At 38.3% G+C, this 18,174-nt stretch overlaps 2 protein-coding genes across 2 annotated transcripts in view; one reads left to right on the forward strand and one right to left on the reverse strand.

Annotated features, from left to right (window-relative positions):
* Positions 1 to 1,577, reverse strand: part of LOC117303270 (guanine nucleotide-binding protein-like 1) — a 31,037-nt gene extending 29,460 nt beyond the window's left edge. Inside the window, exons 1-2 of the mRNA XM_033787430.1 lie at positions 1,326 to 1,577; positions 154 to 313 (exon numbers count right to left, since the gene is read on the reverse strand). Of these exons, the coding sequence (XP_033643321.1) occupies positions 154 to 313; positions 1,326 to 1,431 (266 nt within the window). The 5' untranslated portion in view covers positions 1,432 to 1,577. The remainder of the gene's footprint in view (positions 1 to 153; positions 314 to 1,325) is intronic.
* A 358-nt stretch (positions 1,578 to 1,935) lies between these two features.
* LOC117303229 (alpha-tubulin N-acetyltransferase 1-like) lies at positions 1,936 to 9,184 on the forward strand. Its single transcript, XM_033787372.1, has 10 exons — positions 1,936 to 2,119; positions 3,637 to 3,697; positions 4,166 to 4,257; positions 4,575 to 4,746; positions 5,800 to 5,901; positions 6,070 to 6,190; positions 7,021 to 7,243; positions 7,748 to 7,875; positions 7,996 to 8,206; positions 8,547 to 9,184. Exons 1-10 carry the CDS (start codon positions 2,034 to 2,036, stop codon positions 8,782 to 8,784), a joined length of 1,434 nt encoding a protein of 477 aa, XP_033643263.1. The 5' UTR covers positions 1,936 to 2,033; the 3' UTR covers positions 8,785 to 9,184.
* Positions 9,185 to 18,174: the final 8,990 nt, after the last annotated feature.

Genomic DNA, 18,174 nt, shown 5'->3' on the forward strand with positions numbered 1-18,174 from the left:
ACTAGTTTTAAGTTTTACCCATACACACCGATGTGCCTTTAATTTAAAACTTAGTTGATGTCGTAGCTATTTTAGGCGTGACTAGTAGAGTAGTAAATTTCACCAGTCACCCAGGCCTACCCTAATCACTAAAAAGGGAGATAACAATCATACCTGTTTGGGTCGTATTTATCGGTTCTGACTGGCTGATAATTAAGTCTATTGACATCAGGGACTGAAGCGCCAGCATTTTGCTCAGCATCGGACCCTGAACCTTGCTCTTCCTCACTGCTGTTCAGCTCGTAGCTCTGCTGGCGAGAACGATGGGAAATTGCTGTGGGCAACAAATTGTAAAAATATGTTTAGAATTCAAACAAATATTGGAGTTATACGGTTTTCTTTCGGATAATTTTCCGTGTGGCGCCACAACTTTTTCACTCATTTCAACAAAAAGGGATATTCTCATTGAAGGTAAATTAGATACTACATTATTTCATATCGAATGAAAAAGTGGTGGCGCCATACGGAAACTTTTCCTTTATTTCCTCCATAGTTGACGTCCTGAGAAAAATTCAATTACATAGGACACAAACCAACCTTCTTCCTTTTGATGTCTATTTTTAAATGTGTCTTTTAATCTCCAATTCTTTGAAGAAATTGCAACTTTAGCATGAGACCATTGTGTCTTTTTCAAAGCAATTGTGGTTGGTGTATATGTTTTTTTGATTTTTTACTACAGCTTTTGTAATGAGGGCGACCATGGATAGCAGTGCTGGGATAACTTTCCGTATGGCGCCACCACTATTTCACTCATTTATATAAAAAGGGATATATCATTGAGGTAAATTAGATACTATATTATTTCATATCGAATGAAAAAGTGGTGGCGCCATACGGAAACTTTTCCCAGTGCTGGGCTGGGGGCTGAACGACTTCCAATTTCAGTTTACCCTCTTAAAAAAACAGGAAAACAAATAATTAAACAAATAAATTTAAATTAATCATGTCATTTTGACTAGAGAAAACTTTGCATCGGGCAAATCTCATTATTAATATTATTATTATTGAATTAAAAAAGAAATCATATGACATACTTATAGTATACTACTAATTCTAATCTAATGAATCACAAATTAGCGGCCAGATACGGACATTTTTCCCAAACAACATTTATTCCATAACTTTAACTACGTTAAGTGCTACCTTAAAAAATGTCAAAAAATAAAATGATTAATCAACAAATTATTATCAATTTGATTTTAGTGAGGCCATCTAGCCTACACACATGTTGAATGATAACAAACCACAGCGCCCTCTGTTGTTGTAATGTATGTTTCTACATTTACCTGCATTCGTTCTTCCCGAAGACGAACCATCCCCTTTCTTTTTGTCTCTTTTCTCCTGTAGCTGTTTCTTCTTCTGCTTTCCGCTGTATGGTTTTTTCCTTGGCATTGCTGTTTATTATGAGGCACCTTCTTTTTGCAAAATGTCACAAAATCAAGCTGTTAATAGACGAAATACTCCGCAAGTCAGCAAATCTTCCACAGAAAAACAAACCTTTTCACCAACCACACATTTTCACACAGTGTGTGCGAGTAGGTGGTACCCGTGGCTTTTTTTCATGCCAATAATAAACGGCGATAGGTTGACGATCACCAGTTGATGATTGATCCCTGACCTTGTTGTGGCATGCTACATTTTTAAATAGGGGTGTTTATAAAACTCAAATAAACATGTCATTAGTTTTAATACATTTTAATGTTGTTATTTCAATACTTATTAAAATAAAAACTTAAACTTACCTATTAATGTTATTATCTTATCATCAATTATAATTATAAGTTTTTAGGACAATAAAAAGGGATATACATGTGATTACAGTTGTGGAAGCTTACCTAAAATAATGGAATCGCCTGTCACCCTTATCTAAATAGTTAGTGTTGACGATGAGTAACTAGCTGGAAAAAGGTGAGAAGTGTCCCTAAAGATGGAGGTAACTGGTGAAGATTTTAACCCATATTGAAGTCAAGAATACATCACAATCAGCTTCAAAGATGGAGTTTAACTTTGATATTAATCACCTGTTTGGAGAGACTGTGACAGTGGTAGATTGCAACTTACAGCCATGCAGATCGACAGGGTAATACAAACTAATAATATATATTTTTTTAAACTGCAGTGACCACCATACTGCCGCAGTCAGTACTACAATAATGGCATATTTTGCATAAACCGGTGTAATTTAGATTGGCCATATTGGCCCACTTTTGTGTGGACACCATGGGGGTAGAACTAGCTGCAAAGACATGTTTTATAAAATAAAGTGTTTAAGTTAAGGCGTAAGTATTAAAATAATGAAAGAAATGGGGAAAATTTAACACTATTATTATTATTAAATAATTCTAAAAATTTATATTTACATACAAAATAATTATATTTACATAAAAAAAATAATAAGGAAAAGTTTCCGTATGGCGCCACCACTTTTTCATTCGAAATAAAATAATATAGTATCTAATTTACCTGATTGATATATCCCTTTTTGTCAAAATGAGTGAAAAAGTGGTGGCGCCATACGGAAAGTTATCCAATAATAATAATAATAAGGAAGGAAGGACCTGTCACCTGGGGACTTGTTTACAACACAAGCCTATTCGGAATTGCAGCTAGGGTATTGTCTAAGATAGACAAATTGCGTTGTCAGCAGTAACGGAAATGCGCAGCAGCTGCAATGCCGAATAAGCTTATTCCACAGTAATTAATTTAATTAATCAATGAACAGAAAACAATGACTAAAATTGTTAACATTGCAATACTAAAAGGAACAGAACCAATGGTGTTTCACAATGGCTAAAGATAACGAAAGGAATATATAAAAAATACAAACACAAAAAGGAATATATAAAAAATACAAACACAAAAAGGAGAGAGGTTTCCAGCACACAAACCTTGCCGGCCTCAGCAGCCAGATCCTTAGCATCTGGCCATTACATAATTAAAATGAAGATGATAAACAATACAAGGAAAGACAAAGGAAAGACAATTTAAAGTCACCTGGAAATATATATTTTTTTCTTTCAAACATAAGAGTATATGCTTACGAACAATAAAACAATTTTTTTAGTAATTGTTTGTCACAATTTATATGTTTAAAAAATATGTAAAGTTGTTTGGGGGGCTGACTCCGCCTACCCCTTTTGTGACGTCAATTGAGGCAGACTTTGCCTGCAATGCGTATAGTAAACACACGTGCAAAGTACATGTACGTCCAAGTCGTGAGTTGGTACGTTTCAAAAAGTGTTTTTTTGCATTCAGCAGCCGGTCGGCATTGCCGGGAAAAAACCCAAACAATCTTTTTTTGAAACGAACAAACTCACGACTTGGTCGGTACATGTACTTTGCAATTGTGTTTACTCTACGCATTACAGGCAAAGTCTGCCTCGATTGACGCCACGAACAGCGCCCTCTCGGGTCGGGGTCTACTCTTAAATTTGTAAATAACATAAGAACTGATTTTTTAAAACCTTAGTTAACTGTTTATTCACATTCCACTCATCAAAACATATATTAGTGACAAAAGCTTTATTTTGAAAAAATACCACTTCCAGGTGACTTTAACTTCATCGTCTTTGACCATGTGGTTGTTTTTTTCTGCAGTGAACACCTTAGAGGGAACATGGAGAAAGTCATCAATGAAATGGGACAGGCCTCGGCCAAGGTGAGCCTGCTCTGATTAATTTCTTCAAATTCTTTTTCCTGCAATTCTGATCTTTTTCAGTTAGAAGGGATCGTGTACATTTGCTAAATAGGAACCTACTGTTTATTTAAATCCTACAATCGTCGGCAGGAGGGTTGCGTTATTGCAACTAGTAGCGTTTATAAGATACATTGTTTGCCGAAAATCTGGAGCGGTTATGTCCACGCAGGTAGAATAATCCGAATCGCAACTTACATAATTGTATACACTCTGAGAAATGCTTCTCAGATTCAAATGTTTGGGGGATAAAAAGTTATATCTTTTTCCACAACAGTAAAAGTGCCTAAAAATGTATTATATCAAAAGCTGCTGTACTTACTATTAAACTGCTGTTGTACATTAACAAACGTATAGGCCATACAGACCCTTTACTCCTCTAAAATATTGGAGAAAATGTAGTTTACTTTTGTTGTCTTTCTTATTTTTAAGGCACAAAGTCTTCATGGGCCAATCACATCAGCGCACAAACTCCGCTTCTCGAATCACCATCTGTATGTCATGAAAGATGGTGAAGCCAATGGGTAGGTCAAGTGTAAATGTTATAAAACAACATCTCAAACTGCATAGTTTGATCAGAAATCTGAATTTTATAAAAGTAAGGCCGTGTCCGAATTCGTGGCTACAGCGACGGCTACGGCTAGATTTCCACGTCACCATGCATTGAGGTTAAGGACGTCCTTAGCAGCACTCTTAGCAACAGTCGTAGCCGTAGCTGCCAATTTGGATTCGGCCTAACACATAATATTTTACTGATGTCTGGTACAAAGCCTTGCTTGGTCACACGTGAATGTTCAATTTGAATTTGCAGTTTGTTTTTTCATTCTACAATAAATTACAGAGGACTTGGTGCAGCAGTGGGAATTTTGAAAACAGGACGCAAGAAACTGTTCGTCTTGGATGCACATGGCAACCAAATTGAGATGGAGCCCTTATGCGTCTTGGATTTCTATGTTCACGAGTCGTGCCAGAGGAAAGGGTATGGCAAGCAGCTCTTCCAAAAAATGTTATCGGTGAGTGGAAATGGATTTGTATTATGGTAGTTTTAAACTAGAGTGTTACATGCAATAAGCAATTCATCTGCCATAAAAAACAGCAGTAGGGAAAAGAGAAGGCTATACAAGTTTGCAGTCACTGGAGCATGGGCAGTCACTGGAGCATGGGCTGAAGATCCTAACAGGCCTAGGGTCGATTTCACAAAGAGCTAGGACTAGTATACAAATATTGACTGCTTCGAGTGCTATGGTTAAAACTGCGACTCCCGAGGTGATCCCAGGAGCGTTCCCCGGAGTGTTCTAAAATGGAATGGTCCCGGGATCACCGAGGGAGTCGGAGTTTTAACCATGCACAAGTAAAAGCAGTCAATATTTGTTTTAAAACACCCCAACAGACTATTTATCATCCTCGTACACATAACGTTGGTAAGCGCGTTTCAGATACACAGATGCACAACTGATTGGGTTCGAGGTGGGTAAAAAGACGTCTGGGTACTGCATACTGTGTGATAGTCGTCGGACCATCACACGGCAAACGATGCACTAACACACGGCCAACGTTTCTAGTAAAACTAAGACATATCATGTGACGCGCTCTAAACCAATGAAGGCAGACTATTTGTAAGGGGTGTTATAATCCTAACTTCTTGGGACAAGTCCTAGGAGGTATTGAAAACTTCAGGCTAGTCCTAAGTTAGGCAAGTAACTCGTCCTAACTCGAGATAAGACTAGTCTTAACTCTTTGTGAAATCCACCCCTGGAATTACACAGAGACCATGGCCTCTGTTGCCCTGGTCTTGGCGCCCCTGCATAAGTTTCCCATAGACTTTTTAATGTTTCGGAAGTGCAATTGGCAAAATTAAAATGGCATTGCCCTCTCAAAGATGAAGTTCCAGGCCTGTCCTCTATAAAGTAATAAACCACAACAGAAACTAACTGGGACAATGTTAAATAATTTGGGATTTAACAAAGAAAATTTGACTGGAGTGGGACTTGAACCAACAACCTCCCGTTGAATATAAATCAATTACTGTACTAATAATGTTGTTTTTCTTGTGATTTTTATTAAAGTATGAGGGCATTCAAGCACAGCATCTACCCATCGACAGACCTTCTCACAAATTCACGTCATTCTTAACGAAGCATTATAATCTACGAGCTACTATCCATCAGGTGAGAAAAGGGTAAAGCCTTCGCTCCTCCAGGCCCACTTAGGACCTGAAGCCTCCAATATCCTCCACTGGAACACCGCTACACACAAACATAATTGGTTATTTTCCTATTGTTAAAACTCAAAGAAACAACTGGTTTTGCAGGTTATTTGTCTATTGTTAATACTAGGTCAACAACTTTGTCATCTTCGATGGATTCTTTCGAGGCCAACCAGAGGAGAGCTTTGTTCGGAAACGATCGTCAGCCGTGGGAAATAGAAAGCCCCCAGTGGCTCCAATCAAGAGAGATGGTAAGTGACCTTTGCAGTTCGAACATGCCTGGAGGCCACAGCCTCTGTTGCCCTTGCTCTTGGCCTTGGTGCCCCTTCAAAAGTTTTCCCACAGACTTTAAAATTTTCCAATGGTAGAGCACTTTACAAAGTGAAAATTGGCCTTACCCTCTCAAAGATAAAATTTCAGGCCTGTTCTAAAACTACACATTAAGTGATGCACTTATAGTTTCCGTAACAAGATGCTTAAATCTAACTGTTTTTGTAGTTTACCCTTGCACTTATATGACATAAGCACTGTATAGTCAGTACGTTTTGAGTTCTGTGGAAAAGAAAATGTATACATTTTTATTGCATTTGTGAAAACCAGGGAATAAAACCTGCATTTCTAGTTGCAACAATACGTGCTGTTTAGCGAACTCACTGCTGTTCATGGTTGCAAATCTCCACTCAGGCCATCCATGATTTTCTTTATCAGTCTGTAATAGGTGCCTCCCCCCCCCCCCGCCCCCATCTTACATACCTTACGCCCAACTATCTGACATAAAAGTTTCAATTTAAATATACCTTTTATGCACATGATGTCATATCAGTAGGGCGCCCTTACCTAGAGGTAAAAAGGGAGCTGGTGATTGGTCAAACCTGTGCGCAGCAAACACAAATCCGTGTGTTTTCATACAAATCTGTGCGTTTTGATTGTTGCCACATTGTTTTACCTTTAAGATGGCGGTTGGATGACGTCAATGAAGTGCTTTGGGACGCCCTCCGGGTGTGAAAAGCGCTATTTAAAAATGGGTTATTATTATTATTAAGGTCCATTAACATTGCAACAATTACATTTTCCCCATCAGTCCAATACTCTGGTTACCGGAATGCATCCAGCGCTGCCTTATGGTCCCACGGTGCTGTGACAGCCAGACGCAACTCCCTGGACAATCCCACAACAGCCACCCCTACGGACCAAATGAGAGATGTCCCCTTACCTGGCATAGGAAGGTCAGGATCAGCAGGTTCCATTAGCTCGCGGGGGTCCGGTGGAAGTCGTCTGAGTAATGGGACGCCAGAAATGAAACAGTATGATATAATCAGTTAATTTTTCTCAAGAATATTTAGTGAGAAACTTTGATTTTGAGACCCTAGGTGGGAGCAGACGCAAATTTCTAAAGAGTGCGGCCACAGCCTTTCCAGGCTTCTGTGCTTACCGCCCATGGAACTATGGGCTTCACAGGGTACCGTAAGCTTAGAGCCGTTGTAAGCAGGCCCAGAATTGAAGGTCTCAGCAGCAGTGGCAGTGACCAATGCCCATTTTCGTAGAGCTGCTTTAGCAGCAGATTTGCTTAACAATTTTCTGCTTAGCATAAATGAGCAGGATACCAGTCACAAATATTGGAATGGTAATTTGGCTGGTTTCCTTATGCTGGCAGCATAATTTTAGTCACTGCAGCACTGCATAGTCACTGCAGCCAACAACCTTATTTTGAATTTGGGGTGGATCAAACCAAATTCAACAACACAATTAAATTTTTCAATATTGACTACTCTGATTTGCCCCTAATTACCTGTTCTCTTTCATCGCAGTGCAACCTCAAGAGCTTATGGGGCCCAAGCTAACAATTATAGCAGGTATCAGTCTGGAACACCCCCATCTCCTATTGGTAGAGCTGGAAAAGCGAGCAGTTCACCCATAGCGACCAACACAACCCGATGTAGGTACCATTTTATCATAGGGTGAAAAAACAAGAAAAACAGTGACGATGGTGTAAGATTTTTAAGAAAACTTGAGATGATCAAATATTTGAAATTTAAAATTTGTTTTCTTGATCTAGTACAAAATACGCCGCCAATCACGCCTGGGAGCAGTGGGGGAGTAAGGGAAGCCACGCCCCCTGTTGGACGAGTGAGAAATGCCACGCCCCCTTTTGGACGGCCGAACACGTTTGGTGTCAACTCTCACCAGACGACTCGAACTCGGGACGGCCATTTGAAACTATCTCCCAGTGCTACAACCACTGTGCCTGGCGGAAAACTTGGACAAAGGTAAGTTTGAAAAAAATTAAGAGTAATGAGAGATTTTTGGGGGTCGCAAGGTGGCTGCAGACTTACGAGGGCACAATTTTATGAAGCCAATAAGCACAAAATCTTGCTAAGCACAAACAAATCTGCTTAGCAGACTTAGGTACCAGCCAACGTTCCATGAAGTTTATACCCTTGCCACCGGTATCCCACTCATTTCTTGCTCAGCAAAGATATTTGCTGAGCAGCATTTTCTGCTAAACAGCTTTATGAAATTGGTCCAAGGTAGATAGATCCATCTCCGGGCTTGAACTAATTTCAGTTTATTTTGTAATTCCGTCTGTTTGTTTCTTCCCCATGCCAGCCCTGTTCTTCCCGGTATTGGATCGCTTAATGGCACTCAGTACCACAGCCCAGACTCATCTGCAACGAGCTACGCCCCTGGAACCTCGGTAACTAAAGAGGGTAACTACTGCTTGACACCACAGAAAAAGACAATGCACTCATCATGGAACATACTGGGTATCCCACCCAGTCAACCACAGGGACAGGGTAATGGGACCCACAGGAGCCCACACAACATCTCTAACAGGCCATGGTGACACGGGATGGCAACACGGGATGGCAACACGGGATGGCAACACGGGATGGCAACACGGGGTGGCAACACGGGGTGACCTGCGTTGAGGTGAGACGGTGTGACCCGGGTGACCCGTTGTGACACAGGGTGACCTATGGTGACCCGGGTGACCCGTTGTGACACAGGGTGACCCGTGGTGGCACGAAGTGGCCCGTGATCTTGTAGGTGCTTCCGGCTGGGATTATTGAGAAGAAGAAAACAAATGCATTAACTTAAATGGGAATCGAGGCTTCCAACATTGCTCAAAGAGGACCCGGTTAATCTGAAATGAACTAGTACGTACTTCTATTAAAGGCTGTGGACACTATTGGTAATTACTCAAAATAATTGTTGGCATAAAACCTTACTTGGTAATGAGTAATGGGGAGTTGTTGATAGTATAAAACATTGTGAGAAACGGCTCCCTCTGAAGTAACATAGTTTTCGAGAAAGAAGTAATTTTACACAAATTTGATTTTGAGACCTTAGAAAAAGTCAAGCATCTGAAAGCACACAACTTCGTGTGACAAGGGTGTTTTTTCATTCATCTCGCAACTTCGACGACCAATTGACCTTCATTAACCCTCCTACTCATTAGCCCTTTTCGCTCTACTCTATTCCCCGGGGGTGACCCCAGGGAGTGACCCCAGGGAATAACGGGCAGCCCTTTCACACTTGGATCGCTTTACTCCTGATCTACCCTGGCAAGTGGGAATACCCTGTGGAATAGCCACCACTGCTCCGGAGTAGGAGTAAGCGGTAAAACCCTGGGGTAGTCTTAAAACATGCAACTGGAACATTTTTTTCTCGGTCAAGTGTAAAGAAATCAACATTTTAATCGGTGTTAGCGCAGAAAGTAGCAGTAGTATTACCATTGACTCTAGTTCTCTGAAATACACTATACATGTACGTCTGCAAATTGCCTTCACCCACTCCTGTACCCCAAATCTTAAACCATTCCCATGTTAATGCATGTTTTGATAGATTTTAGTAAAACACGGTGCTTATACATTAAAACTTATCCGTATTACACAACTTGAATGACTGTGTATCTGGGTCTTTGCGAAACCATGTATCAGGGGCCTTTGTGAAAAAAACATGCATCAGGCTCTTTGCTTACAGGTAAAAGTGGCTCTGGAACAGACCCTTAAGTTAATAAATATATGATTAGATTTACACTGTCAAAGAAAAGTCTTTCAACTGATAATCTATTGGCCATTTTCGAAACCACATCTTCGGCTTTGGCTAGTGCTCTTGTCAATTATTGAAAAAACACCTGCTTTTCTTTACCTGGGTCTAATTTCATAGAGCTGCTTAAGCGCAAAATACTGCTGAGCCACAACCTATGTACATAATGTGGTACTTTGGCTGGTAACCCCTTTCTGATAAGCAAAATTGCTTTGCGCTTAGCTGTTTTTTGTGCTTCAAAAGCAGCTCTATGAATTTTGCCCCTGGATTTAAGCAGGCTGACGGATCCAAAGCTGAAGCCCCTAAGCCCAAGCAGTGGTTTTGAAAACGGCCCACGATTAATTTCCAATGTTAAATTTGACATTACATATGCTGCCTAGATGTTGATGACTCAGGAATACTTTTCTCACGAGGTACACAACTGTGCCTTTAAGACTGTATTCAACACTTAAACATTACTGCTCGTTTCTTGTGGTATAATAGGAAACGGTTGCACTTAGAGCAGCAGTTGTTGACTGTAACCAGGTACACATTTTATGACCTTTTATGTGGTTGTATTCATTAACTTACAAATTGATAGTATTTCTGAAGTGTTAAAGGTAAACTGTGAATTGTATGCAAGGTAAAGTTACAATGAGAGACTTTGGAACAGCAGACTTAAAAAGTAGATTCCCGTTGCTTACATTGCTCTGAGCATGCACACATAATCAAGAACAATGGATTTATCTGGCAAGTCTGCTGCCACCTAGCGTCCCAAAAGTCCCCATGACAATTCTATGCATGTAAATCGCCCACCACTTGCTAAGCACAGAACAGTATTGCTTAGCAGAAACATGCCACCACATCAAATTTACCTTGTTGTGGCTGTTGCCTGTCAAGCAGTATTTTCTGCTTAACAGCTTTATGAAATTGGGCCCTGATGATAATACATATTTCGATACAAACATGTATACATGTAGATACATTTAAGTACATTGTGTGTGAATTATATTGAGTTATTCTTTTTTTTATATATAGCTTTTGCTGATTACAAATTGTACAAAGAGGAATGCCATTTTATATTACGACTGATTATGCTTTTTTTTATTTGTAGTATATTTATGAGGTATGATATTAATGTACAGCCGAAGAGAATATTATTGTACTTAAGCCATACGCGAGTTTGATTATAATTTCTGAGTGTGCTTTGTCGTCTCTCAGTTGAATGCTCAATTTTTGAATTCCTCTGACTATATCCAGTGTTGTTTTGTCACATTTTAGGAATGTCATGGTTGCGGGTCAAAGGGTCTAGGGCGGTGGACTCGAGTTCTTTAAGTTACAGAATGGGTGTTCAAAGCCTGGCCTGGCCAGTCAAGCCACTTGTGTCCTTGAGCAAGGCACTTTAGCATAAGTGCTTCTCTTCACCCAGGAGTATAAATGGGTACTGGCGTGAGCTGGGAAGTAACCTTTGATGGACTGGCATCCTGTCCAGGGGAATGGAAATATTGTCAGTCGTTTAATACCTGAGAAACTGGATATAAACACTGGCCTGATGAGCCATATTGGCTCGGGACAGACTTTACTTTTTTCACATTTTTTGGGACGAGCCTGTACATAGTTATGTAAGAGGCAGTCAACACCCATCCAATATTTGTGGTACAAGGGTACCAGTCTTTGCTAATCTGGAGTTTGTTTTACGGAAGCTTGCCCATTACCATGTGACAAAGAAACACCGGTGTTAGTATGAGGATTACTAATTGAGTGATTAAAGAGCGAGGCATTGTCACGGACATCAATCAAATCTAACTCGCGAAACTGACATATCGTCGTGTACAGGCAACACCAGAATTTGGAATTATGCCTTCCAGACTGTATGATCACAATAATAGTCCGTCCCATGACTTCAGATAAAAGCGGATGGTTTGGCCTTGTTCTTAAATCTTGTTAAATGTCAGTACTGTAACTTTATCAAAGACAGTAGATCTACTTAATGCAACTATCTTTGTTTTCTTCAAATCGTACTCAGAATCGAAATTGAGATTGAGGATAAAGAAATTGGATGTCGTCCTTATAACTTTCTTATGTATATGCATGGAAAAAGTCTGTTACCTGTTTGTCATTTGTGTCTATATATGGTTGTTTGCAGTGTTGAAAGATACATTGGTGTTGGGAACAAGTCCAGAAAGCATTGAACATAACACTCCCAAGTCCTCCTTGACTGGTTTAGCCAAATATTGACTGGTTTAGCCAACTGTTGAATGGTGTGGTCAAATGTTGACTGGTTCAGCCAAATCTTTATTGGTTTGGCTAAATGTTGACTGGTTCAGCCAAATCTTGATTGGTTTGGCTAAATGTTGATTGGTTTGACTAAATATTAAGTGGGTTAGCCAAATATTGACTGATTATGCAATGTTTACTGGTTTAGAGTTAGTTTGGACGCAGTATGATTCCAGATTTTACAAAGGAAATGGTAATAATAGAAGTATGTGCAATAAAGTTTGGACAATGAGTGTGAATGGTATTATAATAGGATTTTTTTTATATGGTATAATATGCCATTATGAATGACAATTTGTAAATTTAGCGTGTCCTTAACAATGCCAGTCTCAAATAAACTTGGAACTTGACTTCTGTTTTTAGTATTTTTATTTGTTTCATCAGTGTTGTCTAGTGTCATATGTATGTTATGGACATCAATAAGGCAACAACTCAAGTCGGATAATCCAGGATAAACACACAAAGCATTATCAGTGAAAGTTAATGCAGACAAAATGGTCCGAAACAAGGAGAATGACCCAAATTTGGAAGGTATGTTGAAATGACGGTAGCTCCACATTTTAGTAACCCTAGGAGTTGTAGATTTCAATGAGCTTTTAGAAACGGTATCTCATTAACTACAGTCGTCCCGAAGTGGTTTAGCATTAAACCACCCTCGCCGACCGTTTTAAGTTTTAAGGGCGTTCAGACACACAAAGTTAACTAAATGAGTTAAAACTGGCTTAAAACCGACTTTAGCGCTGTGTCTGAACGACCCCTAGGACAGTTAATCAAAGACCATATTTGCTTTTGAATAAAACAACAGCTGTTAAAGACATTTCAACTTTTTCTCTAAGTACCAAATATCATGCCTGTTAAAACTATTCGTACAGTGTGGAACAACAAACAGAACTGAAAGAAGTTTTGGACATTTGAATTTGAACATTTGTATGTCTGCCAGGTGAAAAAGTAGCTGTTATTGTCTTCGGACATCAAGAAATTGTTAACCAAAAGCTCCTTGCAATCTATATCTCCACAGGTCATCAAAAGGTGGAAATGTCTAACTCGAGATTGGATTAATCCCATCCGAAGTGTATGTCATTACTTTGTTAAAACAAACTGGTCCACTCTGCACTGTGCTGTGAAACAGATTTTTATAACCAGCGGTTTGACCATGCCCAGTTGGCTGGTTCCAAATAGTCGACTAGAGTAGTCCTACTATTATCGAGTAGACAGAGTTTAGGCAAACTAACACCCGTTTCAAACACCGCTGAACCAAATACATGTAGATTAGGAGTGACTCAAGGTCGATCCAAATAAATTTTGGTTTCAGACAAGCAAACTAAACATAACAATTACATTGGCTTTGCTCATGACATTAGATCATGGCCCAAAACCATGGCGCTCCCAAGTGGTTCTGAATGACTGCCACAGTCAATCTTTCGACTCCTAAGCGCTTCCAGTCGCTCCCAACTGGGAAATGGGCGTTGGTCAAACTATGGTCACTGATAGTCCTTGCGCAAACTTGACCTTATCTGTAAGCATGCAATGCATTAAATACTTACCAGTTAGATACTTCTCCGTCTTTCAACCGCACTAAAAAATGAAGACAAGTCTGGGTCCATCACACTACTACATGCACGACAAAATAAACATCACATTACACCAGCTATTAAACAAAGTAACAAACTGAAAACCTGTAGTTAATTTTCAATGTTGGTTTTACCCTTACACACAGTACTTTCCCCGAGGTCAGTGAACAAAATCACAGACATATTACTTGGGTGGGATTCTAACCCACGACCTTTGCAATTCTAGAGCAGTGTCTTACCAACTAGACCACTGAGATTGCCCGACAGCTCGAGGCAGTTTGAATCCTATTCTTCACTTCATACTTTCTCCTGGCAAAATTGGTGGGCAACGGTAAAACAATAACATGATATGGAGATTTAGGAACTTCCTTCTGCAATGGATGTAACCCCTCAAGTTATATATTCCAAGGAGCTTTTGGGGCACAGTAACCTCAGCACAAGAAAGGTAGATCAAAAAGGACGACTTAATATATTTTTTGGAGAAAAGTCTCCTCCATGGTTATTGTTTCTCAAAGTAGAAATACTTGTTAATGAACATGTGAAACCTCTTTATTTTCCTTGGAAAACTCATAAGAACAAACAAAAATGAACTGAACATGTTTTTTTTTTCAATCTTACTTGAAACTGACTGCAATCATCCAGTTTTCCGTTCTCTCTTTCAGGAAAAACTACTTATAAGTTTTTTCGGTATTAAATCTTTGAACTCTGGGTCATGGTCTTGGGTAAGAAGTGAAAAGGAATCAGTCTGGTCCTCCGACTCTGGCTTTGTGATTTGCCTGTCTTTGCAGGCTCGGACTCTGCCTAGACTCCAAAATAGCTGAGGAAAAAAAGTTCAAGGGTGATAGTTATTAAGTTAACATTTACAAAATGAAAAACATTTTACAACTTGACAAATTGTTACTGATCTCTGACTGAGCAAGTTTATTGGTGGGAACCGTCCATGCTTATGAGAACAAAAACGTTTAAGCACCTTTTTAAACATAACATTTGCTTAACTCAAAACATTTTCTCAACTAAGGGATCAAAACAACTACAATTTTAAGTATTTTCAGCAAACATGACACTTAATGTAAGTCCTTAAGATTCTGGAGAGGCCCAATTTCTTAAGCGGAAAGTATCACTTGACAAATATCTGCTAAGCAGATATCAGCATGTAAAAGAATCTTTAAAGTAAAATGATCTAGGCCCAATTTCATTACTGTTTTAAAGCAGAAAATAACGCTTAGCAAATTTCTTTACAGAGCAAAAGTTGAATGAGGCATCAGTCACAACCAGGTAAACATTGGGGAATATTGCATGGTAACCTGTTTCTGCTAAGCATGATATTTCTGTGCTTAGCAGGTTTGTATGCTTACAGGCTTTATGAAATTGGGCCCTTGTAGCTTATTCTCAATGTTTCAGCTAGTATGCTCTGGTCATAATTTTTTACAAATTTATCCTTTATTTATCTCTTGAAGTCAGAGTCCATTTGTGAAGCTGTCCACAAACAATTGACTGATGGAATTTTACCCTGAAACTTTTGAAAATCACAGTATGAACATTTCACGCGGAAATCTGTTACACTACTTCCGAAGCTGTAACTAAAATAATAACATAATATCATCTTTCTCATCTCATAAAATTAAAAAGAATACAAATTAAAAGCCGAATACAGACCAGCTGTTGACGCTTAGCAATTGATAATACAATAGTACAGGCATTTTGGTTTTAGCTTAATAATACAAATAGGAAATTTAATTAAAAACAACATTGAAGTATACACATAACAGTAACTCATTTAGGACTAACTTCACGTAGTTTCTTAGCGTATAATACTGCAAAAAGTGCATCCAGCAAGTACCCTGGGCCTAATGTCATAGATCTGCTTAAGAACAAAAGTAGCTACATGTGTAAGCACAACAAAATTATGCTTACCAGAATATGGTTACCAGCCAAAACACCAAGTCTTTTTTACCATCTGTCACTGGTATCCTGTCTATTGTTTGCTTCGCAAAACGTTTTTAAGTAATTTGTTTTTATCAAATTGGGCCCCGTTTCCACAAAACTTAGTTACATATATCTCCCTGCTTTGCAAATTTGTGTTTTAATTTGGACAAAACTGATCAGCCCTTGACGTGTTGTTCCCTATCTTCAGTAATGATTAAATATTGATTTTTATTAACCAACAAAGGGGTCAGACTATTTTTACCATTACAACGCTATATGGTTACACTTTGCACAATGACGTATCTCATCAATGCATGCATTATTGTCAACCAAAACATTTTTCAAAAAAAGTCATGAAATAACCCACCTAACTCCAAAAGTATTTGTGTGCCTCGTCTGCAAAGTTCTCAAAATAAAAAAAAGTTGCTTTTTGACAGTACTTCACGGAATTTATTGGTAATCCTTTTTGGATACCATCCAAAACCATCCAAGTTTAACCCTGAAAATTAACAAACATTGAACAATTTCTTCATTTTCAGGTACCATTGCAGGGTACAGATAATCATGAGGCATCCTTGCTGCAGTTTAAGGTTATTTGCATACACCAATGACCTTTCCAGGGGGAAAAAAACAAAGTTACAGGACAAAATGAATGTTCTATACTATGGGTGGGATAAAAAATTCATCGAAAAGAAATCAATTACATGTACATTCTACAGAACTGTTCAAAGACCATTAGCCTTGGTTCAAGACATTTCTGTTGTTTACAATCATTGCTCTGCTTAGTGGGGAATTTTGACTTGTCATGTGCATACTCCATGTTACTAGGCATTCTACGCTTACACAGCTAGTGCAGAAATTCGGCGCTTGCATGTAAACCGAGAATGGTGATCGTCAGCACAGAATTCGGCGCTAAGCAGAGCCATGAAATTAGGCCCTGGTATTCAGTTTTAAAAATGAACCAATGAACAAATTCATAAGTACTAATAGGTGAAGCATAAAGTAAATAGAATATTGCGGAATGGGCATATTAATTTAACACTCATCACCAAGTATTTTTTTTTTTTTACAAAACAAAAGTCGGGGAGGAATAAAACCCAGGAAGATATGTTCAATGGCATTTTTAGGTACAATATAAATTTTTAAAATGAAAAATGACAAACAGCAATTTTTGATTATCTTTTCTTGGTGGCGAAAACATTTCATGGAAATGTTGACCTAATCATAATTGATTTTTCTTATAAAATTTGTTATAAAATATCATTATAGTTCCAACCCAATATTTGGGGTGAAAAATTATGTGCATTATAAGACTCACACTTTTAACTGTAAACATCATTACATTTGACTGGCTTTGGCAAAACACTAAAATTGAAAAAGTAGAATTTGGGTGGAAAATCTAAACTCCTAATTAAAGGCACTGGACACCTATTGGTAATTGTCAAAGACCAGTATCCTCACTTGGTGTATTCCAACATATGTATACAAAATTTTTTTAAACTGTGAAAATTAGTTATTAAAGTTGCAAGAGATAGATGACAGAAAAAAAGACCCTTTGGGTCAAATGCATAATTAAAGGCTTCAGGCCTGAAGTCTTTTATTATTTTAGTGAGACATTTCCTCTTTCCCCAATAATATGTTACTTCAGAAGGAGCCGTTTCCCACAATGTTTTATACTATCAACAGCTCTCCACTGCCCGTTACCAAGTAAGTTTTTATGCTAAAAATTATTTTGAATTATTACCAATAGTGTCCACTGCCTTTTAGGTTTTAAAATTTTTCTTCTTCTATCAGAATCACAAGCTACCAAAGTCAGGTGAATTTGGAGAAAGTGGTGTGGTGTCTAGTGCCTTTAAACCCTATGTTCTGAAATTTCAAGGGACCTTTGATAGTGTTTTAATATCTTTACGAAAAATCCCTCCACCTACTTCTTCTTGTTAAAGTATGATACCACTTCAACTATATTTTGTTATCCAAGAATATACCACCAACAATTACATTGCTTTATATACAGATAGTTTTGCAATACAAAAATTCAATTTTCAAAATTACCAAATCTCAATCATTTTTTACATAATATCTTTCTGTGAACATGAAGTATTTCATAGTCTCCCCGAAAACCTTTTAAATTTTATTTAAAGATATAATTTGCAATTTGCAATTTTTCCTTCTACATGGCATAACATAATTATGAACAAAATCAAAAAACAAAAACAATAACTTTGGCTTAAAACGCTATAATCTTACTCCCAATAAAACAGCTTAACAAAAAATTACAAGCACAATGCAGGGATAATTAAAAAATAACATAGAACTGAATAAAAAACAGGAAAACTTCCTCAAAATCATCAGTAAAGTAGAACTGCTTAAGAATGATCATTGTTCTTAGAATTGATATAGTACTTTTTTTAATATTATGCTTCTTGTTTTTA

This window comes from Asterias rubens, chromosome 19 (genome assembly GCF_902459465.1).
Source record: "Asterias rubens chromosome 19, eAstRub1.3, whole genome shotgun sequence".
In the NCBI taxonomy this organism is placed as follows: domain Eukaryota; kingdom Metazoa; phylum Echinodermata; class Asteroidea; order Forcipulatida; family Asteriidae; genus Asterias; species Asterias rubens.